This window comes from Colias philodice, chromosome 21 (genome assembly GCF_061535455.1).
Source record: "Colias philodice isolate Cphi_HAF_F1 chromosome 21, ilColPhil1 Martin Lab GWU primary, whole genome shotgun sequence".
NCBI classification, from domain to species: domain Eukaryota; kingdom Metazoa; phylum Arthropoda; class Insecta; order Lepidoptera; family Pieridae; genus Colias; species Colias philodice.
The window spans coordinates 854,538-879,862 of NC_143106.1; the positions used below are offsets into that span (position 1 = coordinate 854,538).

Sequence of the window (25,325 nt, forward strand, 5' to 3'; positions counted from 1 at the left end):
GTGATAAATAAAATTCCATAAATGGTACTCGTTAATATGGAAAAATGGAACTATTATATCTTTACTAAATGTACACAATATATTACATATTATTTTGTGAAGACGAATCTCATCTACTTATCATACTACATATTATTTTAGCGGTTTTTACAATAACGGTTTTTATATATTTATTACTCTCAGTTCAGAACACAGTAATCAGGAACAAAAATCAGGAAGTCCCACAGGACGTTCGTTTTACGACGCTCTTTTCATCACTGGCAATTTATAGTTGTTAGTTGACAGTTAAATGCTGTTTGACAATTGACATTTGATACTTGACAGTTTCAAATTGACATTATCCATTGGCTGTACTGCGGATTTTCTATTGCCGTAAAATTACTAAATATTTTTTTACAAATGCATTTAAAAATGTTTTGATTGTATCTTATTTAGTACTAGTGGCTAAAGCTTTATAAATAGATATAATAATGGAAGTTGCAACGTCTAAGGTAAAAAGTACATTTATTTTAGTAATTATTAAAAAACATAATTTGTTTTCAATTAAACTGTGAAGGGACCTTAATTATTAACAATATTATTTCTTCAAAACGTTTAAATATTAAGGATAAGCTACACCCTAGAAATATAATTATAAATTATTTGTATGATGAAATAATTCATTTAAATGGTTGTTTATATTTTGTTTATTACCTATTTAAAAAAAGTGGGTGAAGTTTTTGCGCAATATTTTAAATGCAATATTTTTTTAGCGAGTTAAAAAAAGATAAATATGAATAAAGTAAAATGTTTGTGTACATAAAATTATGAGTAATAAAACAAATCCTTTGTGTATGATTTGAAGCATAATATAGATAAGTATGTGTTTGTTATAATGAAAAATAGTATTTTACACTGTGACATCATCACTAAGATGTCATAATATTATGTACCAAAAACTAGTTACAGACAAGTATTGTCTGTAATTATTGTTAATTGCTATGGATTATATGGATTAAGGCAAAATACATTTATTTATACCTTAATCTATGGACTGATTTCAATTATTTAATTGGGTGATTATCTAATACTTATGCTTTGACTTTGCTTATATTATTAAAAGGCTATGTTTCTTGTGACACACTAACGGGATTCTCAAGGTACTTACAATGCCCATATCATTTCCTCCTCTATACAGGCTCCATATTTATTTTGGCCCCTTATTAGGTCCATATTTAATAAATATCTGAAATATTGAAATAATACGAGTCCAGTATAATTGATGCTATTAATTGTAAAGAAAACATGATTACCAACATTTTTCTTCCCCAATCTATACTAATATTATAAACCACAGGACAGTTCTTTGGAATATTACGATACTATATGATGTTACATATGTATTTTGTAAAATTAAATTGTAAAACTGACTGAAAAACTGAATGATTAAAAAGAGCAACTATGGAGTTTCTTGCCGGTTCTTCTCCGTAGATACTGCTTTCCGAATCGGTGGTAAATGTTAAAAATATGTAATGACGTTTCAAAAGTGCTTCTAGAAGAAGTCTAATTGAATAAATAAATGTTTGAGTTTGAAAAAAGCTGAAGTGTTTGTTTGAATGCGCTAATCTCAGGAACTACTGGTCTGATTTGAAAAATTCTTTCGGTGTTAGACAGCCCATTTATCGAGGAAGGCTAAAGGTTATATATCATCACGCCATGACCAACAGGAGTGGAGCCACGCGGGTGAAACCGCGGTGGGCAGCTAGTTATTTCTATATATTTATTGACATTACATTTGTTGCAGGCTCAACACCATGGCGTGGTGTTGGGATTCCTTGGTGCTTGCAACGCAGCTTCTCTATTTGCAGCTCTGCATCTCGTCTGCCATCTTAATCCAGAAGACAGGTATGATAGATTAGTAGTGATTTTTATCTGTTAGATATATAAGATTATTTTATCTATACTTATTCTATAAAATTGAAGAGTTTGTTTATCTGTTTGATTGGACGTATTAATCTGATGTCCGTATTATTAGAACCGTGTCTAATATGGTACATGACACATGTCTAATATGAAAAATATAGTATTGGAGAGGATTTATCAAAGAAGGTCTATATAAGCCTATATTATGATGCTATGAAAAATAGGAGGGAAGAAAAGAAAGAAGTAAAATTGTGGGGCACAGCTAGTTTGTTTAGTTAAAATTTTGGGGTTATGTGGTCAGATTAACGTACTTCCTATTATTAGTAATGCATGTATTTTTTAATTTGTTTGTCCATTTTTCACATTGCAATTGAGTGAACCTTTGTCTATGTAGTCAAAGTCGTGGACAGAAAGCTAGTTGCCTTTATTTTTCCCCTATAGGTATAAGGCAGTAAATCATATTATAATAATATTTTTCCTGTCATATAATATGGTAAATCAAACAAAAAAATATTTAAGGTTAACATTTGAATTTGTATGAATAATGTCTATTAATAATACTTTATGCTAATGTTATTTTTTGTGATTAACTATTTAAATAATTTATTCCTTTGTTTATTAATTGCCTTCGCATTTTATTTTTAAGTATTCTTCTCGATGCTTACATAATTTATCTGAATGTCTACAATAATGTTGCGTTTTAAATTATATTTTATAGTCGAAGTTATCATCGTCGTAATTTTTTCAATATCTTCTGTACAAGTTAACCTTCTATTTAGATTAATTTTCAATCCATACTAATATTATAAATGCGAAAGTAACTCTGTCTGTCTGTCTGTTACTCAATCACGCCTAAACTACTGAATCAATTTGCATGAAATTTGGTATGGAGATATTTTGATACCCGAGAAAGGACATAGGCTACCTTTTATTGCGAAATATGTACCACGGGCGAAGCGGACCTCTAGTTAATTATAAATTATGATTAATTTTAAATTAGGTATATAGCGGTCAATAACACCGAGTTTCGTATTTGTATTGTTAGGTGTTATTTCTTGAATCAAGTCTAATTTTTTTTCAATTTCTCATTAAAGTTTAACTTAACAAAATACTCTCTTCTAAAGGAAATACATATAGTTGAATTTATAAATGTTTGAGTTTGAAAACGGAGGACTACGGAATTTCGGACAAGAAATTCCGGCAATGAATTCAATGTATGACGATTCAAAAGTGCTACAAGAAGAAGTATAATTGAATAAATAAATGTGTTGAGTTAAACAGTAACAATAAGATTATGGATATATGCGACTATGCTCATTGCCATATGTTTCATAATTTAACGTAATACGTTACATAAGAATTGTGTAAAGTAAATAACAAACTGTTATAATTAATGCGCTGTGAGCTCACGGCCTTGTGCCGTATTAGGGAAATTTAAATGCCGTTAACTTTAGAGAAATTTGGCAAATCATCACTACATAGTATAAAACAAAGTCGCTTTCTCTGTCCCTATGTCCCTATGTATGATTAAATCTTTAAAATGCGTTTTTTTATTAGATAGAGTGATACAAGAAAAAGGTTCTAGTATATAATTTATTAGGTTTTAGGCAAAGCGGGCAAAGCCGCGGGCGGAATGCTAGCTAGAATAGCTATACTAAATGCTAAATTTTTTGAGCATGTATGTATGAATGTTTGTTACTCTTTCGGCACACACATGGAGAGTAGGTTGGATTAACACACACAGGTTTTATCACGGAAATCCCACAGGAACGGGTACTATGCGGGTTTTTCTTTGAATACGCAGGCGAAGCCACGGGCGGAAAGCTAGTTATTTTATATGTATATGTAGAAGATAAAATCTGCTGTTACGTCGTTATTTTGGAACTATTATGTAATGTTTTTAGGGACACATAACGTATGAGTTTGAACAATACAGTCATTAGTTGAGGAAACTAATCGTTAGATATATTTTGTAAAGCTGGAGATTTTGTATGTCTATATGAATGAGTTAATATTACTAACTAACTAACTATAACTAGCGAATGCATAAAATAATGTTGTGTTGACTTGGTCGCGTTACGAGTTACGACCAGTAGGAGTGGAGCATTAATGAAAAATGCTGCAAAAATGTTGCAAATATGTATAAGAAAAATAATGTTCAGAGTAATTAGTTTATGAGCCTATAATAATATATTGTCTGTGACTGTGACACTTCAAGCGGTTATAGACATAAACAAGGACATAAAATATCTTATTGCCATTATTCTGCTCAACCAACCCTATCAAAAAATCCATTTCATCATTTTTTCCTCCGTTAGCTAATTTTTCGTACTAGGAATCTACAGCAGACAAATTCCAGGTGTCCATTAAAAATATATCTACTTCATAAAAATTTCCGTGTGGGCGTACGTACTCCGTAGCTTTTAATATAATCTGCTCTGCGAAAATCATTTTTAGCTGGAATATTCTTATCTAGACTACCTTCTTACCAATTTTTAAGTCTCGATTAAAAATTCTAAGATTTTCATCTCATCTTATGAGTTTTTCAAACCCTCTTATTGCGGCCTGCTTCAAAATCTTCTGCTGACGTTAGCGTATAAGCTTTAGCCCTACAAAGTACCAAATTTGATGTATAAGTCAATTGTTAATAAGATTTTTTGTTTACTCAGCGAAGATCCTTTGGATTTCTTTATATTTCTATACTCGACCATCTTCTCCGACCATCTTCTCGGTTCCGTCTGGATTAAAAAAGAAATAAAAAAAGAGCCTCTTAAGTACCTATAACGTGGCCTTTATTCGTTTTAAATCAATATAAAAGTAAAAACAACCTCGCGGTTGTCGTAGGAGAGAAACAAAAAATCATACAAACCACAATCTTTAAAAACATCCCTATTTACATATCTTATTTATCTTTATCTATCTATATATTTACTGATGTGTGAAAACTTTCGCCCTCTACAAATTATATAAAAAACAAAAAATTAATACGATATTTTTAACTCTAATCTTGCGAATAACAGAGTATGATGCGTCTCTCTCAAGGTTGGTGATAAAAATTGACACTGTTACGTTTTTTTTTTAATTAATCGATATCTGTAAACTCATTTGTTTTTATAGTGTTATATATATTTTTTAGGGTAAAACGGCGATGCAAATCTAGTATTGGTAGCGTTGTATTAAGAATGGGAAAGTTTATAATACATTTATTCGTTATTATGGCCTAAGTAGAAGCAATTTTTTTGGAGTTAGCTGTTCATATAATCTGTATCTTATGTACATATTTTGAAAAAATATTTTTCAAGTTAGTCGTCAACTAAATGAAAAAAAAAAACAATAAAAAATACATTTATTTACGCCATAAAACAAAACACATAATTATTGGATAGGTCAAGTCAAAAGGTATAATATAAAGATAAAAACAAATTTATGTACTTACATAAAAAAATTCTCAGATATAAGTAATATAAGTAACCTCATGTTCAATATCTAAAAAACATTTTTATAATCATGTTTACTTAGTAGTTATTTAAACAGATTGGTTATTTAAATGTAAACAAAAATTGTTACATATCTATGTATGTATAATTAAAATTTTAATTAAATTTTTCCCCACGGAATTAAAACAAAAGTGGGTAGGTAAAAATAGAAAGTAGGTAATTGCGTAGTATATTTTGTGAAATGAATTTAGGTCAATATTAGATTTCCGCCCGCGGCTTCGCCCGCGTTTTCAAAGGAAAACCCGCATAGTTCCCGTTCCCGTGGGATTTCCGGGATAAAACCTATCCTATGTGTTAATCCAAGTTACCCTCTATATGTGTGCTAAATTTCATTGTAATCGGTTCAGTAGTTTTTACGTGAAAGAGTAACAAACATCCATACATCCATACATCCATACAAACTTTCGCCTTTATAATAGTATGTATTAAGATTACTCGCGTACTCATATTGTGAACAAGAGAGTTTATGTGGAAGGATGGAAATAGCTGGTCAGAATTGCGTGCAGTTTTGCGCAGAGATAGATTCGAATCTGGATTAGCAGTAGATTTTTAATTCTTTCTTTTTTTTTCTCTTTTTAATTGCGTCTTGTAATTTAAACATTATCCTATAATATATTTATAGTCGCCTGTAAGAGATTGCTCAAGAAATAAGGCCGCTGTCCACTTGCTATGTTTATGTTTTAATGTGTTATTATCCAGTCTTATTTCAGCGGTCTGCCCCGGCTTCGCCCGCGGTACATATTTCGCAATAAAAGTTAGCCTATGTTCTTTCTCAGGGTCTAAAGATTATCTGTGCCCATCAAAATCGGTCCAGTAGTTTATGCGTGAAAACCATACATACATACATACAAACCTTTCCTCTTTATAATATTAGTATAGATATTGCATAATAAAGAGTCGTAAAAAATATTTACGTTTGTAATTTAGGTTTTTATCTACTACAGTAATAATTCCCGAGCGAAGCCAGGGTGGTGGTCTAGTATAAATAGCTCGTAGGCGGCTGAACTCATGTCCTCAATTAGAAATAAATGTTGATAGTATAAAATAAAAATTCAGTATCATTTTGGGTTATTAAATAGCCATCAAGAGTTCTGATAGCCACTGTGATATTGAAAAACAATATAGTTTTTGATTTTCATGTTTTTCAGAGCTTTAGTACTGTTTGTTGTAAATTTATTTTATGTTGTATGTTTGCCTTACACTTATATAATAACTAGATTTCCGCCCGCGGCTTCGCCCGCGTTTTCAAAGGAAAACCCCCGCTAGTTCCCGTTCCCGTGGGATTTCCGGGATATAGCCTATCCTATATGTGTTAATCCAAGTTACCCTCTATGTGTGATAAATTTCATTGTAATCAGTTCAGTAGTATTTGCGTGAAAGAGTAACAAACACACACACAGACACATCCTCACAAACTTTCGCATTTATAATTGTACTAGCGGTCCGCCCCGGCTTCGCCCGTGGTACATATTGACGTTTTCTCTACATAAAAACCATCCTCGTACTTCAAGGAATATAATAAAAAAAGAATTATCGAAATCGGTTCAGCCGTTCTCGAGTTATGCGCTTACCAACACATTTTGCGATTCATTTTTATATTTAAGAAGATTAGTAGGAAGTAGGATAGTAGGACATTTTACAATTTAGCTTGTGGTATGGGATTTTATGACTTTATTTATATTATGTTTTATTGCACATTTATTGTATGAAACTGGCAATTAAAAAAGATAAATCCATGTGCGTGTAATATGTTAGGCAAGGTCATCTCAGGCAAATCAAATTTTGGGGGAGAAGTAAAAATTATAATATATTATTCGTCTACCTTATCACTCACTACTACTACTATAGTGATACCTTTAATATCTTTCATGCAACCAGAGCAAAAGGTTACCGAAATAAAATTAAAATGATAGGCCGAAAAGTAAACAAAAGCAAGATAATATTTTAATTACAATGATAAAAAAGATCGTATCTGCCGAGTCAGAAGTAAAATTTCTTTGGCAAGACTCAAAGATACCAAAATCGTCACCTTAATCCATGACGTGACGGCATTGTCATGACGCGACCTTGAAATTTTACTCTCAACTCGCCTAAAGAAGTTTCACTTCCAAAATGCAAGTGTCATTAATTTAAACATTCAGGGACCGTATTAGGACCTCTTATTTCCAGACAGTTTACGCCGTGAATTGACTGGCAAATTTATATTATGAACGTAATAACCAGCCATGGATAATTATGGTTATTTATGAAATAAATCGGATTATTTGTAACATAGCCCCGTACATACATCTATACTAATATTATAAAGCTGAAGAATTTGTTTGAACGCGCTAATCTCGGGAAATACTGGTCCGATCGTTGTTAGATAGCCCATTTATCGAGGAAGGCTACAGGCTATATATCATCATGCTAAGACCAACAGGAGCGGAGCACTGCGGGTAAAACCGCGGACCTCAGCTAGTAATTGAATATGTTTCATTCGGTATGCAAATTGATATTTGTAAACAAAATGATGAAGTAAAGATGGTATCGCTGACAAGTTGCGAAAATGCATTACATCGGACTGTATTTAAATATAAAATCAACAGCGTACATCAAATTTTGAATAAACATATAATTTAATAATTATTTAAAGACAATCGATCTGTGCAAAAACTTTATAAACGTGAAAATATATGTATCTTCCTTTGCGTGCACTGCGTAGAACAATTATTATATTCTGAATAATCTTTTCCTCAAATTAATGCGGGTGAACCGTGAAACCGCGACGCATAACTAGTATACTTATGTGAATTTAATCACAGGAAAACAAACACAGAAAATCAAGAAGTAATAATATCGTTTTCCTCTAATACCTCTAAAACTGATTTAAATATAATAATTTAACCAATAAGTAGCAAATTTCAGAATAAGGATAAAGAAATAGCTACGCCATCATGTTATTAATGGACTAAGAATTAATCATATTTAAAAACATAGGCCGGGAGATACTGACACAAAATTTCGGGTCTTAGTACGCAATTGATTTTTTGATTGATTGATTTTTAAATAATATATTTAAAAATAATATTGTTACTTCCAGTTTCATAATACCTCATATTGCAGATTACAGATAAAAGTACAAGTGTCAGATAATCATACGTTTATTTAAATAACATTGTGCAACACAGAAAAACAGTTTCACTTAGAATCCGTGAATTTATTATAGAATTAGCAAGTTTGATGCTGGCTTCATTAAGATGAGCACGCTCGACTTTTCAGAGCTTGAAGTGTCCTCTAGTTGACGTTACCGTGATAGGTTACACGAACTTTGTTATAAACGGAGGTATTACACGGAGTTTTTCACAAATCTCTGTTAAAATTCTGGGTTATTTTGACCTTAAATTGTTACCTTTAAGGCTTATTTAAGAGATGATGAACGTTCTATGGGTAGAATTAAGAAAATGTAATCTAGAAGTAGTAGACATTTAAAATTTCCAACTTAAATATTTATTTATTCAAATAGACCTCTTCTATAGATACACTTTTGAATCGTCATAACATAGATTTAGGTACTGGTTATCACCGGTTTGGAAATCAGTTTCTACAGAGAAGAGCCGGTAATTACAATAGGGCTTATGATAAGTTATATTTTGAGTGATTTGATTGTATTGGGATTTTGGATATCTAATCTAAATTACCTATTTTGGTTTAGTAATTTTATTTCCGGGGGCTTATAATAAACTTCATAGACAATGTGCAACAGTAACTATCCATTACAATTCCTCAATTTTCAAGATATTTTCTCAAGCGTTGCGATTGCCAAATAAAATAGCGATGTATGAAGACTTTGATGTTTAGAAAAGGTAAAAATAAGACATTATCATTGACCCTGACGTGGCATCTGGCGTTAATCTGCAAATAGTTTATGTTTACAGTGATAAGCGTCTGATAAGTTGCTATGTTGAAGCTTGAGATATAGATCAGGGTTTGTGTTTTTGGCAGGCTCCGTTTTTGCGAGGTGCTGTGACTCCTTTTTCAGAGGAGAGTAGTGGTGGTTGACGTAACTTTTTATTCCTTAATCTAAAGAATAAATTTATTAAAAAATAGGAATCTTTTATCCATAAATTTTTTAGGAAACAAAATAAAAAATCCTGTTTTTTCCCACTATCATATGGCGGATTTTGTGTGTTGGAACAATAAAAATAACGCTTATCTCAAACAACTACTGGTTCGAATAGAAAAAATATTCCATTTAGCGCGGAAGATTTTAGGCTATAATAAGACATCATGCTATGACCAATAGGAACGGAGCATCCATGAAAAAGCAAACGACGTGCGTGGGTTAGCCAGATCTAGAATACACCAACAATATCAATTAGATATTTAAAAAAAGAGCGTGTGTGCCGACGTCTCAGAAGTGATACTTCTTTGCCAAGATTCAAAGATACCAAAATCGTCGCCTTACTCCATGGAGTGACGGTATTGCCATAACGTAACCCTGAAATTTTACTCTCAACGCGCCTAAAGAAGTTTCACTTCAAAATATGGCTTCTTAGCTCAGCATAGATATATAATTTGTTGATAGACCGTTCGATACAAAGCATAAAACTCTTCTAAGAATCAAGAGGAAACCTTATATAAGATTTATAGTTTGAGATTAGCATATTTCCATCATTGAATATAGTTTCTTCTGCCAAGTCGTTTTGTGCTGCCGATTCGCAAGAAAAAGCTAAATTTACGTAATAATAGACGTACTGCGGACTTCTTTCAATGCTTTGACCTAGAGCAGACAAAAGAAAATGTACTTTATAGCCATATTTGCATCTTTCAATGCAGTATAGGAATTAATATTTAATGTAGATCTTAAGGGTAAAGAAATTGTATTGAAGGAATGCTAGTACAGTTATGATTGTATTTGTAATGGATTTCAGGGATTTTACCTATTTTTATTATTAATTGTGTATAGAATATAGAAATAATAATGGCCGAATGTGCTAAGCGCAGAGCTTGAGAATGCTTTGTTTAGTCACAAGGAAGACTCATTAGGGAAAAACGTAAAAATTGACGAGGAAAGTAATTTAAATAAATATCACTACGACCTACGTCAATCAAAGCAAAACAATTGCGCAAGTAAGGATTATCTTGAATCAGAAAACAAAAATAAAAAATTAATCGGTTTTATTCCTTCCTCACCACATATGAAATATAAAAAAAAATAACACAATAATAAAATAACACACATCCTTCTTATCTATGCAATGTCGTTCATTTCGTATCTATGTATTTGTTTTTTATTAAATTTTAACTCTTTTGTTAGATTGTCTTGTATGTATGAAACTGACCGACTCCTTTCGATCTTGACCCACTTTAAAGTTTAAACAGATGGATTTAATGCACATTACATTTACCAAGGATTAATGTCCTAGTACGCAGAATATCAAATCATTTAATTATTTTTAAACCTTTAATCCATGTCACATTTTTTTACAGTATATCAAAGACGCGCGGTGGTGCACTTACCCTCCTGGGCTTCGTGTACTTTATGACGCTGTTCGAGCTGTTCAACGTGGCGGCTCTGTTCACGGGACTAGGGGAAAGGTTCCGGAACAAGTATAGATTGAGTTCAGGAGATGTACTGGATATTACCAATAAGTGAGTGTATTTGCTGTGGATTTGGTAGGGTTATTATGTGTGGGTAGTAGTGGGCAGGATGAGTAGAATTCGTTTCTGATTTTCTCCGTATTTTTGAAGTGAAAACTTCTTTAGCGGCGTTGGGTATAAAATCTTAAACTCGCGTCAGGACACGTGGCCTGATCGAAAAAGCGTAAGACGGATTTTTTTAGCCCTTATATTCCATGCGTAAGACGGATACCATTCCAAAATATCAAACATGCTGAACGTTAATAATCAAGTTTTCACTTCTGCCGGCACTCCCGGAGTGCAACCCGTCTTTTTTTTTTCATCTTTAGTTTGTGATGAATTCAACTTAAGATTATTTCTATATTACTGCATACTTACTATAAATATTGTTTTAATGTCCAAGACCAAATTTTTAATACAACAAATTTAATTTGATTTGATTGGCTTAGTTATAAGGGATGATTAGGTAAACGAGAGCTTTCCAAATGTACAATCCATACTAATATTATAAATGCGAAAGTAACTCTGTCTGTCTGTCTGTTACTCAATCACGCCTAAACTACTGAACCAATTTGCATGAAATTTGGTATGGAGATATTTTGATACCCGAGAAAGGACATAGGCTACCTTTTATTGCGAAATATGTACCACGGGCGAAGCCGGGGCGGACCACTAGTATAATATAACATAGGTAATATTATGTTTTCTAGAAGTGTTGTTTGTTATGTGTCTTCATAATGATAAACAGTAATTGATGTTCTAGTAACATTTACAAAAGATTATGCTTAATTTATCTTTATTTTTTTTTCATGCCTTATTGCTCTAGATAAATAACAATTTGAGACTTATCTATAGATACATTGTAACAAACGGCGGTCTTATCGCTAAATAGCGGTTTCTTTCAGGCAAGCAGTCATGGAACAAATGGGCAATTTTCTCATTCCAGGCTAGTGTCAGCAGTGCAAGCAGCATTCTGTTGCGTTGCGGGTGCAGTGGTGTGTCTGTGGTCGTGTACACGGGACCTGGTTCGAACCTCGCACTATGTATCCGAGGCGTACGCCTGGTTCGGGGCAGCTTACTTCTTTTATGACATATGGTCTATGTATATGGTGAGTTGGGGAGTTTTGGATGGATGTTTGAGGCTTGGTTGTGGTTGAATATTTTTTTTTTATATTTGTTGGATCTTTTAGGTTGATACATATACGTATTATATTCTTTCTATTTAGGGCGTTTGTCCACTACAAGGAATTTTACGGTCCGGCATTCCGATTTTTTAAGGTCCGGTATGGCACGCAATTAATCTAAATACTAGCTTGTGCACTATACGTAATTTTACTGTCCGACATTTTACTTTTCCCTATTCCGGATGGTTTTTTGAGTTTACGAGTCGCTGTAGGTATAATTATTGTTTTCGAGTGCCCACTTGCTTGGATTTTACTCTTTTTATTGCATATGCCAATTGAAAGCAAGCTCTTATTTTACTTTCTTTTAGCTGGCAATGAGATTTGAGAAGTCGGTAATGTTATTTTATATATATTGACCAAGCATTGACCTATAATTATTATCTAAGTAACTGTTGGTAAGTTAAAGTTCAAGTGGGAATAGCTTTAGCTCCTCGTCACCGATTAAAATAAATAAGTGAAACACGCATTTTAAATCTCTTAAGGAACTTTACTTTTTATTATAACGAAGTATAATATTTCACCTTCTATATTTTTACTCGTTTCTTGTAAAATGCGAAAACAATCATTTATGATAGCATTATACCGCCATACTTCCTTGAACTGTACCGCACTGATCCGAGTAAAGACGGACAGGTGCACAAGCAATTCATCGGTTTTTTCATGCCACACCGGACCGTAAAAAATCGGAATGCCGGACAGTAAAATTCCTTGTAGTGCACAAGCGCCCTTATACTGTAGTTTTACTTGAATGGTACATGATGACATAACGTTATTGTTTCGATTGAGTTTTAAATTTTAATTTTTTGTGACCGATTTTTTGCCAATTATTTCATTATTTTTTTAAAGCTTTCTTTATTAATTGTTTGAGTACATTGAAAAAAAAAAATGTTCTGGCAGCTAATTTCCTACAATAAAGCAGCAAATATTGGCTCTTTTTTACAATTAAATTTTCTATTTTACCTTGCTACTTCATTAACAGCTTTCAATTCCAAGTTTAACTTATATCCGTGAAAACCAAATTTAAAATTGGTTTAGTAGTTTCGGAGTCCATCGCGGACAAACAAAGTGACACTTTTTATATAAAGATTATCTATGTATTTTTGCAGGTACACGTGCACATGACGACCAATATAGGCTACCACTGGCGTCTGACCAAGGACCGGTCCCTCGCGGCGGGCGACTCGCCCTCCAAGCCCTCCTTCCTCACGTACTGTAAACACGAGCCCGTGATATTGATGCACCATCTGTTTATTGGCAGCTTCGGCTTTTTGGTTATCGTGGTGAGTATTAATTTTTATCTCAATGGATAGACAAGAAAGAGTGTCGAAAATTTTATGGTCTTACCACAAAACAATTTAAACACAGTCTAACTTTAAAACTTTAACACTTTAATAGTTGTCTATGTGATATACGACAAAACCAGATTAAAGAGAACCCGCGCTTAAAATTAAACCCTATCTAAATTTTTGAAGTGAAAACTTCTTTAGCGGCGTTGAGCACTTTTTCTGTAATGGGTATAAAATCTTAAACTCGCGACAGGACACGTGACCTGATCGAAAAAGCGTAAGACGGATGGATATCAAACATGCTCCACGTTAATAATCAAGTTTTCACTTCTGCCGGCACTCCCGGAGTACATACCCGTCTTTTTTTTTAATTTAAAAATGTTAAATTGTTGTTGTTGAAAATGTTTGTTGCAATTTTATGTTTGCACGCAGTTACATTTTTGGATTTATGTTGCACGTTTTACACATATTTGGCTTGATAGATGGATAGAAGAATAAGTTTGGCTCAAAACATGTATAAAATTTTCAGTTTATCATGTGCAAAGATAGAAGAAATAATTAGCTCAAGACAATTTTAAAGTGAAACTTCTTTAGGCGCGTTGACAGAATAATTTCAATGTCGCGTCGTGGTAATACCGTCACGTCATGAAGTAAGGCGAGGGTTTTGGTTTCTTTTAATCTAGCCAAAGAAGTTTCACTTCTGACACGTGTGCTTGGTACACACGCTCTTTTTTATTTATTATTTTCTTCGAATTCTTGAAATGCCATTTTTATCCGACTACGAAAGTGTGATATAAATGCTTATATTTCATAAGCATTTATATCACTGGTAAAACTATGTTCATGAAACAAAAGTGCTAGAAGAATTCTATTGGAATAAATAAATGTTAAGGTTGAGTTTGTGTTTGAAAAAAACACAAATGCGGCTTCTTCTGCTCCCGCTTATGACTAAAAATGATCTTTTATATTGGTTGATTGTCGACTATATTATTATTTATATTTGTTGATTGTCGACTAGATTCAGAGATTATCTCCTACAACGTTACAATCTCACGAATTCGTATAGATATTGGTATAGGTTAATAGGTAGATAGTAAGGTGCCTGTCTATATAACCTAACTAAGTATTAACCTATCTAGGGAGGTAGATAGGAATCATCATAGGACTGGGTTTTTGTGAATTGAATCAGTAGATCCAGAGATTGACCCCTACAACATTGCAAACTTACAAAATTGTATAAATAGATGAATAAAAATAGATAGATAGGTACCTATATGTCTAACCTATTTAGGGCCGATTTTTCAATCCTTGGTTAAAATTTATCCGTCCAATAAAGTATGTATTACACGAACATTTTAAAATGTCACCTGTAAACTATCATATACGGACAATTAGAATACACTTTTGAAATGGTAGTTTAATACGTTATTTGATGAATAAGTTTTAACCAAGGATTGAAAAATCAGCCCTTAGGTAAATACCTATTCATCTACTTATCTAGGTAGGCAGATTTATAGTTAAATTGATTTAATATACTTCACAAAATTAACTTTTATTTATTTCCCTTTATCAGTACTTCCGCGGCGGTCTAGGCGACTGCATATTCGGTTTCGTATACCTCATGGAGCTATCGACCCCGTTCGTGTCTCTCCGGGGCATTTTGTCCCGACTTCGACTGAAGAAAACAAGGCTATACGTGTTCAACGGCCTGGCGATGCTTGCGTCGTTCTTACTGTGCAGAGTTCTGAGTCTGCCCTACGTGTGCCTGTTGTATAGCCGCGCGAAGGGTGTCACGTATTTGGAGGTTAGTGTAAAATTACAGGAAAAAACAACACGTGAAACTTTTTTTCACGTCACAGACATTTAACCTAAAGATTTTCGTAATTATATTCCATTAAGGGTATAAAAATAACTGTTATCTCCACTCCGCGGCCGACTGTCACGCGACATGCAACACAGACGAAAAAGTTTGAGTCGGAAAAAAGTTTCACTTTAAAATATTTATTTGCAAAAGGATCTTGTCGTTAGGTAGCGAGGTCTACCAAGCAGTAAAATTGGTTGAGCATAACAAGTCGATTAAGAACGAGACGAACTCAATAAAGTATATAGTTATAGTTTATTATATTTAAATATACCATGCAAAAGGAAAAAGTAAAAAAAAAAAATGTGTCATACAACGTTTATTTCAGTGTAAACATCATATCATTAATGAAAATATGACATGGATGAAACAATTTTCTTTGACCACACAAGCGAAGTCGCGGGCAAAAGCTAGTATTAGTATAGAATTAAAACAATATTTATCTTATCATTATAACTTTCTTTCTACACTTCAAAAATAAAATAAATAAATATCTTTCCACAGGCAATAAGCTCCCTACCAACGGGTTGCAAGGTATCCATATGCATCCTGCTTCTACCGCAACTATACTGGTTCTGCCTCATGGCGTCGGGCGCTTTGAAACTGTTCACCGGCAAAGCTAAGCAGAGTTGATGGATGTGTGTTTGTTTGTGTGGTCCTTCGAGTCTTGTGTGTCGCTATGATTTTGTTATATTGACGTACAATCTATAAACCAAAAGGTCGTTAAATATTGACGTAATAAACTCAATAGGTCATAAATGTTTGAGTGACTTGGTAATTGACACCTTATTTCATGTTAATAAAGTTCAAAGTATGTTTATCTCTCTTTGCTTTCTTTATTTGTTGTAATTAACACCTTTATTCGTAGCGGTAATGTTCAAATTCTACTGTATTAATGGCGGCGTTGTATGAAACATTAATCGTAATTTAGACCTTATGCAATCGCAGTAAAGTTCAAATTCTATTGTATGCATCGTCCGTGGTGTTGTATAAAACATTCATTGTAATTGATACTTTATTTCGTGGCAGTAAAGTTGAAAGTCTATTTATTTACTCTTCTTTCTGTCTCTAATGTATCGCCTGTCGAGTCGTATAAAACGTGTTATTGTAATTTACACCTTATTTCCCAGGAAATAAAGTTCAAAATTCTATTATCTATCCCGCGGTATTATAAAACATTCATTGTAATTCACACCTTATTTCGTGGCAGTAAAGTTCAAAGTCTATATATTTTTTCTTTTCTTTCTTTATTGTATCGCCCATCGCGTTGTATACAAGTTATTGTAATTAACACCTTATTTCATATGAAATAAAGTTCAAATTCTTTTGTACAGCCCGCAATGATGTATTAAAATATGCATTGTAACTTACACCTTATTTCGTTGCAGTAAAGTTCAAAGTATATTGTATCGCTTTTGAGTCTAGTTTTTTTATTGTACGTCAATGTAATGGTTTTTGACAGCTGTATTGGTGTATATAATAATTATTTTTTATCCGTTATCTATATTGTGTTTTTTTTTCTTGAAAGCTTATGACTAATGATCTTGTGACTATCTTCAAAATTTGTGAAGTTTTCTTGTATAATTTAGAGACTATTAAAATGTTTCATTTCTTTGCGCTTTATTAGAAAAAGTACTGTTCATTTTGTTATTTTTTTTTTCATCGACAAATATTTGTTTATCGAAATTGTTCTTAAATGGTTGAATGACACTGTCAAATTGACTTCTTGTATCCAATATATTTGGAAATATTCTTCTGTTAAGGTTTTCAAACTTCTTACATATTATATTATCTTTATTCATGACCTAAGATTATCCTCATTAACATGTATAGACAACAGAGCAATAACTTTTTTGTGGCCTTCAAGAGAAAAATATTACGAAAAAAAATTATTAATTTTTTATTCACCAACGATTTACTATCGTCCACATTATGACATTTATGTGTTTTATTTTATTTTAAAACACAAATCTGTATAATTAAAATAGAAACATCTGAAAATTATTTACCAGTTGGTTATTCTAGTGTTTAATTTAAGGTCTGTTCCAACTACAGCGATATCCCGATAGCACGCGATTAAATCTCTTACATACTATATTATAGAGACTATAATCGCGTACCGAGTTTGAACAGGTCTATAGTGGATATATATTTAGGTTACATCGAGTGTTATAGATCTTTAATATGTTAAGGGTCCGTTTACACAGATCGGCTCGGAGAGCATCGGCGCGCATTTTCCTTTTCACGAACGAGAGAAAGTACGCGATCGGAGCCGGTCAGCTCCTCTTATTATTTCACACCAAGCGCGTTCAAGCATTCTTAATGTCAAAAGCAGTGCACACGCAAAAATAAACCTTAGTACAAATACTCAAAACTCTGTTTGCATCATGATACTCTGAATTTGAATCTATAGTTCTATAGTTTGAATCTGCTCTCCTCTCCGAGCCGGTCTATGTGAACGGACCCTAAGGCTCCGTTTAAAAGAGGTTTTTTATATTGCTAGTTTATAGAAGTAAAATACTTATATGTGTTACCATATGCATTCTCTATTTAATAATTTATTTTAATCGAGCTTGAAATTGAATATAATCCCGAAAACTTTGACTATTTATGAATATATGTGTTTGTTTCTATTTCTATTTATATTGATTTCATAAGAATTTATTTACTAATAGTTCCTAGTTTTACCACTATAATATAAACTGGCAATGTAAAAAAACGTGATTTTAAACGGAGCTACATAACCTATGTTCGAATGTTAACGGCCTTAAAATGTGTAAGTGAAACAGTAGATAAAATTAAGCAATATGTAACTATATTCCAGATTCAAAATACCTAAATACTAAGAGAGAAAGAATTATACCGAAAATGTAAAAAAAAAATCGCATATTTATAGGCTTATCTCCATATCCAGGAGAAATCTGGACAATTCTTCAAAATGTTCAAGAACTCACAATTATCAAATTTTCTTCAATTAAATCACTTAAACAAGATCTACTATCTCTCTCGCACATTTTGAGTGCCACCTAGCATAGTTTAATTTTAGTGTTTAATATTTATTGTTGTTACATGATGAGCTTACATACCACTCGTCTGAGCTTATGCGAAGTCATTAAATTATCCTAGTATTTTAAGTTCATAGAACAAGGGAGTTAGGGTAGCTATTCAATGTACCACAGACTAAAGATGGATTGAAATTAGCGTGTACCATAGATATCAATGTACCATAGACTAAAATGGATTGAAACTGTTGATGGGGAGTGAGAAGGATATATTATAACAGTAAAGAGGGAAAGAGACAGGACAACTCGATGCAGTCAGGCATATGACAACATAGTATGAATAAACAAAATAATAATATAACTAAAAAATTTAACTAAACGGAGTATAAATTATTGAACTATAATACTGATGAAAAAGTAGTTACAGGATTTTTGGATCTATGGTACGTTGTTGGTCAACAAGTCCTGATAGAAAAGTTGTTAGGAATCTGATCCTTCTATAGTACGCTTAAGGTTCAGTTTCGTATGACGTTTAAAATTTGCTTGTGCTATACATCGCTTTGTATAAGTTTATTCTTTTCTATTGCGTTGGGATAACAATTTTTTAGAATAAGGAATCTAATGACAGACGAAAGTTATCCCTCTCGCTCTAGTAAATGGCTATTTTGTATTGGTAGAAAGAGATAAATATAACGCGTGTTCTGACATATGGTTAACGAAAATTGGACCTTAATAATCTCAGGATCAGATTCCTAAAACCGATGTCGATATCCAGTGGAATTGTTATACAGAGTGAATTTAAAATCCCAGCAAAAAGTATTTGTATGTTTAACATGCATTATTGTTATATTATGTATATAGTGCAAAACCTAACCGAAATTAACCAGGATGAACGTATTTGACGTCAAAGATGAAATAACCAATAGGAATGCTTATCTCATTGACGAATATTATTGAATTTACCAGTCTTATAAAAGGCCTATATTTACAACGCTCTTATTATAAGTAGTACAAAGTTGAAATTTGTGTCATATTGTGAGGACGCGTACACTAGTCAAATATAAAAAATACCTTATTTTTTAGATCTAATAATGATTTTTAAAAGCAAAAGGGACTAGAAGGTAAAATAACGAACCTGAACCAGTGTTAGAAATCACAGAATATTCTGTCATGAAAGATATAATATTACGAAGAAAACAAAAATGTTTAATTGCGATTTTTTGAGGGTAGATACAAAATAATGATGTTTTCTATATAAATTTGGCTAGTGTTCGAATCTCGTATTATATTATCAAGTATTATATAAATATATCGAATATTATAATATATTTCATATTATAGATAAACAATATAGAATGCCATATTTATGCTTTGGATTAAGATAGTATTAAAATCGTCTATTTCATTCATTTCACTATTTCATCCACTTTTCTTTTACACTTTAAAAAAAAAGTATGCGATTTAATTTGGACGTATAATATCTTTTGTCCTTCTCGTTTATAGTAATAGAGACAGAGATAGCAATAGCATTGCAACTCTGCTCATTTAAATTGGCCGTTATAAGCGAGTGAAATGGAAAATTGAACCTTATTGTATCAATAATAAGGCTTATATTAAATTAGCAGCTTTATGTTATTTTTCGAACCTCATATTAACTGTTGCATTTCTTCTGGTATTTTTTTACTGAATGACTGAAAATTTTACCTCTTTATTATTTAATTTCTATCACGCATTTGTATGTTTTTAATTTTAATGGAAAAAAGGAACATGCTGTATATTGAAGTAAAATCGAATAGAAAATATGTATTACGGTAGAGGGAAAGGTTTTTGGATGGGGGTAGTTCGATAGGGTTGCTGAATTGACCACGTCAATGTTATTTACCTTAAGGCCTTTTCAAACAAGAGCGGTATCCGCTACCCACGGCGGTATCCTGATGGGTACGCAATTAAATTTCTTATGTAATATATTATAAAGACTCTAATCGCATACCAATCCTAGTACGGTAGCGAACAGCCGAAAGGTACAGGATTAGAGTCTCTATAATATACTAAGTAAGAGATTTAATCGCGTGCCATCGGGATACAGCTACCCAAGGCGGTAGCGGATACTGCTCTAGTTTGAATAAGCCTTTATATTATTCATTAATATATGGTTTACGGTATGTTTGGTGTTGAAATAAGTGACGTAAGCAATGGTTGCTGTATTGACTTTCGAATTTTTAACGTAATATGTTCAGTCTTGGTTCAGTCTTGCTCCAGACGTCAGAGAGACAAGACGTATGCAAGCTTCCGTTTGTAAACATTCTTTAAGTATTATTTTCTTAGTTTTCTCTGTAATGATCTACCATTATCTTGAATATTTATAGAAATCTCAATAATTTACCATATAATGTGATATTATTTTAATGAATGCTTCCAACGCACAACCATTTTAAAGTAAATAGTATGTATATTATAGATTCAGTATTGTAATTACTAAATAAGTATGTCTTCATAATTGTTAAGTAACCCTTCCGACCACCAAATTCTATAGATGTCATATTTCAAATTGTTATTATAGGCCGTGGGTCAAAATTTATTAGAAACGTATAGCGTATAAAGTTTGCATTTTAATGAATGTAAGGGCGATTGCACACTATCGAATAAAATGCACTTTTCTGAGTAACCAAATTGCTTTAAAATTTTACTTGTTGTATTTTAAATTCTTAGGCGATAGTGTGTAATCCGCTTAAGGACCGGCACCAAAATATTACTTTTTTTTTGTATTTTTGAACCATATGTTTTGTGATACACACTGAATTTGTGATAAATTGATTTGATTTGATTTGAATACGTTTGACATTATTTACATACTTTGTGTTATATACTTACTTTATTATTAAATTATAATATAATTTCCCATAAGTAACTATTTTCTTTTTCTATTGACTTTCGCATCACCAATTTAATTTTATTTCAAAAGGTGTCGGCTGATAGTGAAATTAGTGGATGTCTAGAATGGTGCTTTTTCGGTGTTGTAGTTGTAATGTTGGATTGAATATTGACATTGAAGGCTCAGAATACATATATATAAATTGACTAGCTTTCCACCCGCGGCTTCGTCCGCGTTATCAAAGAAAATCCCGCATAGTTCCCGATCCCGTATGATTTCCGGGATAAAACCTATCCTATGTGTTAATCCAAGTTATCCTCTATATGTGTGCTAAATTTAATTATAATCGGTTCAATAGTATTTGCGTGAAAGAGTGACGAACATACACACATATAAACATACATCCATCAACACAAACTTTCGCATTTATAATATTAGTAGGACGTAGAAGCGTTCTATGCGAATAAACTAGAAGTTCAAGCCCTTCCGCGTTATCTACATAAACATTCTACACACACACAAATATAGTAACGTACACATTTACGTACTCTGTAGTGAGACAAAGATAGAATATACATTTAAACCATTAGCCGAAAAGAGAGCTAAATTAGCTGAGTTCAAAAGGAACGTGTTTTTACGCGTATGCCGCAGTTCAGTTTATATATGTATTCGTGAAGGTAGTTGACGAAAATATGTCGTGGATTATATACGTACTGCACGCGGTTTGTAAAATGATGGTAAAATGATCTTATTGTACAATATTTTGAGCTTGGAAGTATTATTTTTGTTTATATATTATAGCAATGAAGATTGTAGGATTACGCATGTCAACATAAGTAGCAAGATTTAAAATAGAGTTTTGTCTAATAGATTTCATAATAAGAAATATATATTTTAGTCCGGGATCCATCGCCCATTTTTGCAAGTGATTACTATCAAGCTAATTTTTTGTGAGAAGCTTTATTTTGATGAGATGCCCAATAATTTCATGTACGAAACTCTCGATTGTGGTAGCTACCAGAGGAAACAAGGATATTATATTTTGATTTGATGGTTCTCAAATATTAATTACTAACTGAATGTTTTTTTTGTTCAATCTCAAGATAATTATCTAAATTATTCGAAAAAATATTAGTCCTACAAAATCTATGGTTTGATCAAAGAGTCCCCCTTTCCAATGTGTATCGATAACGAAGTCATCATAAATGATTACTAACCAGCTGATTTTTTTATTTTCACTTATTTAATACTTATATAATTCAACAGACATATTGTCCTACAAATTGCGTAATAAATATTGGAGAACCGTCAAACCAAATTTTTTTTATCCTTGTTACCTCTGTAAGCTACCACAATCGAGAGTTTCGTACATGAAATTATTGGGCATCTCATCAAAATAAAGCTACTCACGAAAAATTAGCTTGATAGTAATCACTTGCAAAAATGGGCGATGGATCCCGGACTATTTTTAGGAAGAAAAATGTTAGAATGTAAATAGTTCGAATATTTTTCTGTGAAGATATAAAAATAATCTTTTTTCGACTATAGCATTGGATGTAGGGGATAAGGTCTTATGAATGTGATGTCAATTATTTTCATTAATTAGCTTCTTTAGTCCATTTTGTTATTGTTAGGGAACCTAAACCCTTAAAAGGGGATTGTGTCTCTGAATAGGGAAAAAAAATAATTGTTGTATGACGACGCTAACGATTCATTCGTTTGATACTTCAAAGTGTACATTCAAATGTACACGTCATGATAATTATTTTATTGCATCAAATGCATTGACATTAACGTGAAAATCTATTAGACAAGCTCTGTTTAAACATGTTTGATCTATTGCCGTTTTAGTCAGAATACGTATCTTCCGTTTTTAACCGACTTCCAAAAAAGAGGTTCTATGTTCCAATTTTTTTTTCTCGAATGCATTTTCTTTTTTGATACTTTTATCTGTTTACGCATTCCGTTCTGTATTTTTATTTAATATTGTTTCAAAATATTGCAGCTTTTTTGCCTGAACGATTGGTCCATTGTATTGATTATCGTAAATATTAGTTTGAACTTTCAAATGTAACGTATGTTTTGTTATTAAGGTTACTGAAAGAATCAGGCAATATTAATTCATCTAAATTAAAAATGTAAAAAATCTAATTAAAATGTTTTTTTCATACATTCGTTGTAATTTAAATTGGCCTTATCTATGATAAGCTACGCATCTGCAATTCGTGGAATTGTATTAAAAAGAAGTTTTGTTTTCTTTTAATCTGTTAATATTTATCTCTTTCATGTTGTTAATATAGATAAATGCAATGCTTTATTATTATTTATTTTTGTGGATGTTTTAATAAATACTATTATAATAATACTGGAGTTTTATTTTTTGTTCATATCCCGAAACTCTGAAACTGTTGAATTTTTTATTTGTCACAATTTCTATGAACGATAATGGTGTGCCCCAAGGTAACACTTTAGGTCCAGGTATTTACCTATTATACGTTAATGGCTTTGTCAGATAAAAAGCGTTCTTAGCGCGTTTTGTTTACATTTCTTGGTCTTAATAATGTGCGAAGTAACAGAGGTTAATAGAAATTTATATCTAGTCTAAAATGGTTATACTAATATGGAAAACAATTCATTCTTTTAAAGACAATGTCAAGGCACGTGTCTTTTAGATAACACATGTTATCGTAATGAATTCAAATTAATTGATAAATAAATAGGCATTCTTGGAAAGTTTCAGTCTTTCTTTCACAAATAACAATAATATTTTTATTCATTAATTTTTGCTCGAAGTTTGACCTCAAAATATATTCTATTAAAGGTAAACATTGAAATAAAAAAGAGCGTGTGTGCCGAGCACACGTGTCAGAAGTGAAACTTCTTTGGCAAGTATCAAAATCGTCGCCGTATTCCATGACGTGACGGTGTTGCCATGACACGACCTTGAAATTTTACTCTCAACGCGCCTAAATAAATTTCACTTCAAAATACTGAAAAGGAGAAGAATTTTTTGACAATGGATCTTCAAATTTCATTCCATGTCAGAGATGTTTAGCAGTGAAAGCTTGACATATAGACAGACAGACTTGCATTTATAATGTTAATATAATTAGTATTAAAAATATTGCTGTCATCCGGTTAGTCGTTTATATTGCCATAAAAATACAAATTATATTCATTTGTAATCCTGTATTATTACATATCATTTTTGCTTTTAATAATATAATCCACTAAATAATATAACGTCATAAGAATGGTTATTGAAGCCTATCCGATTAATCCTTATCTCTATGAAATAAATAACATGCGATGAGATTAGATAATAATATATTTTTATTGACGTAAATTAATTAAAATCGATGTTTCTAGCGATTATCGTTTATCGTCTATTTTTAATTCAAGTAGCATTACAAATGTAGGTAGTTTTCCTTTTAAATTTTATAGTGAGATACGAACAATTTTTTTCAATCAGCGCTGGTTTTCTGCAGCATTTTGCTGAGGCTGTGTCCATTCGCCTCAATTAATTTTTAGATAAATTTTGTATTACATACTTAACTAGTTACATATTTTTAATAAAATTTTTAATGTTTTTAAAATTTATTTTCTTTATATGTAATCATATACAGGGTGTAGGTAATCGTTAAGTGTGCACAGGCGATTATTCCGTTACTATTACAGATATCGAAAAACTTTAAACTGATATCGAAAGTACTCTACCTAATGAGTAAAATGGCCATAATAAATGTTTAAAAATAAAACTACAAATATCTAAAAACATAACTAAACCCACCCATACATTTAGTATGAGTTGTATACGTAGTATATTATTATTAGTCTGTGGTATGAGATATGAATCCCATGTACATAGATTTTTGCTTTTTCTTTTGTTTTTCATTTAGAAACTGTAAATAGAGCCCCTCATTGTATTGCACAATGAGGACGTCACTTCGAAAATCTCCTATGAATACAAAATGTATGGGAAATAAATTTATTATGGCCATTTTACTCATTAGGTTAAGTAGGTACTTTCGATATCAGTAAGTTTTTTGATATCTGCAATAGTTACGGAATAATCGCTTGTGCACACTTGACGATTACA

The 25,325-nt window shown here is 32.0% G+C and overlaps 1 protein-coding gene across 1 annotated transcript; it reads left to right on the forward strand.

Annotated features, from left to right (window-relative positions):
* The first annotated feature begins 344 nt into the window (after positions 1 to 344).
* Positions 345 to 23,589, forward strand: LOC149478624 (TLC domain-containing protein 3A). The gene is made up of 8 exons (XM_089709017.1): positions 345 to 491; positions 1,784 to 1,884; positions 10,872 to 11,033; positions 11,968 to 12,130; positions 13,312 to 13,485; positions 15,065 to 15,295; positions 15,857 to 22,123; positions 22,699 to 23,589. The coding sequence occupies exons 1-7, from the start codon at positions 471 to 473 to the stop codon at positions 15,983 to 15,985; spliced, it is 981 nt and encodes a 326-aa protein (XP_089565143.1). The 5' UTR covers positions 345 to 470; the 3' UTR covers positions 15,986 to 22,123; positions 22,699 to 23,589.
* The last annotated feature ends 1,736 nt before the right edge of the window (positions 23,590 to 25,325 follow it).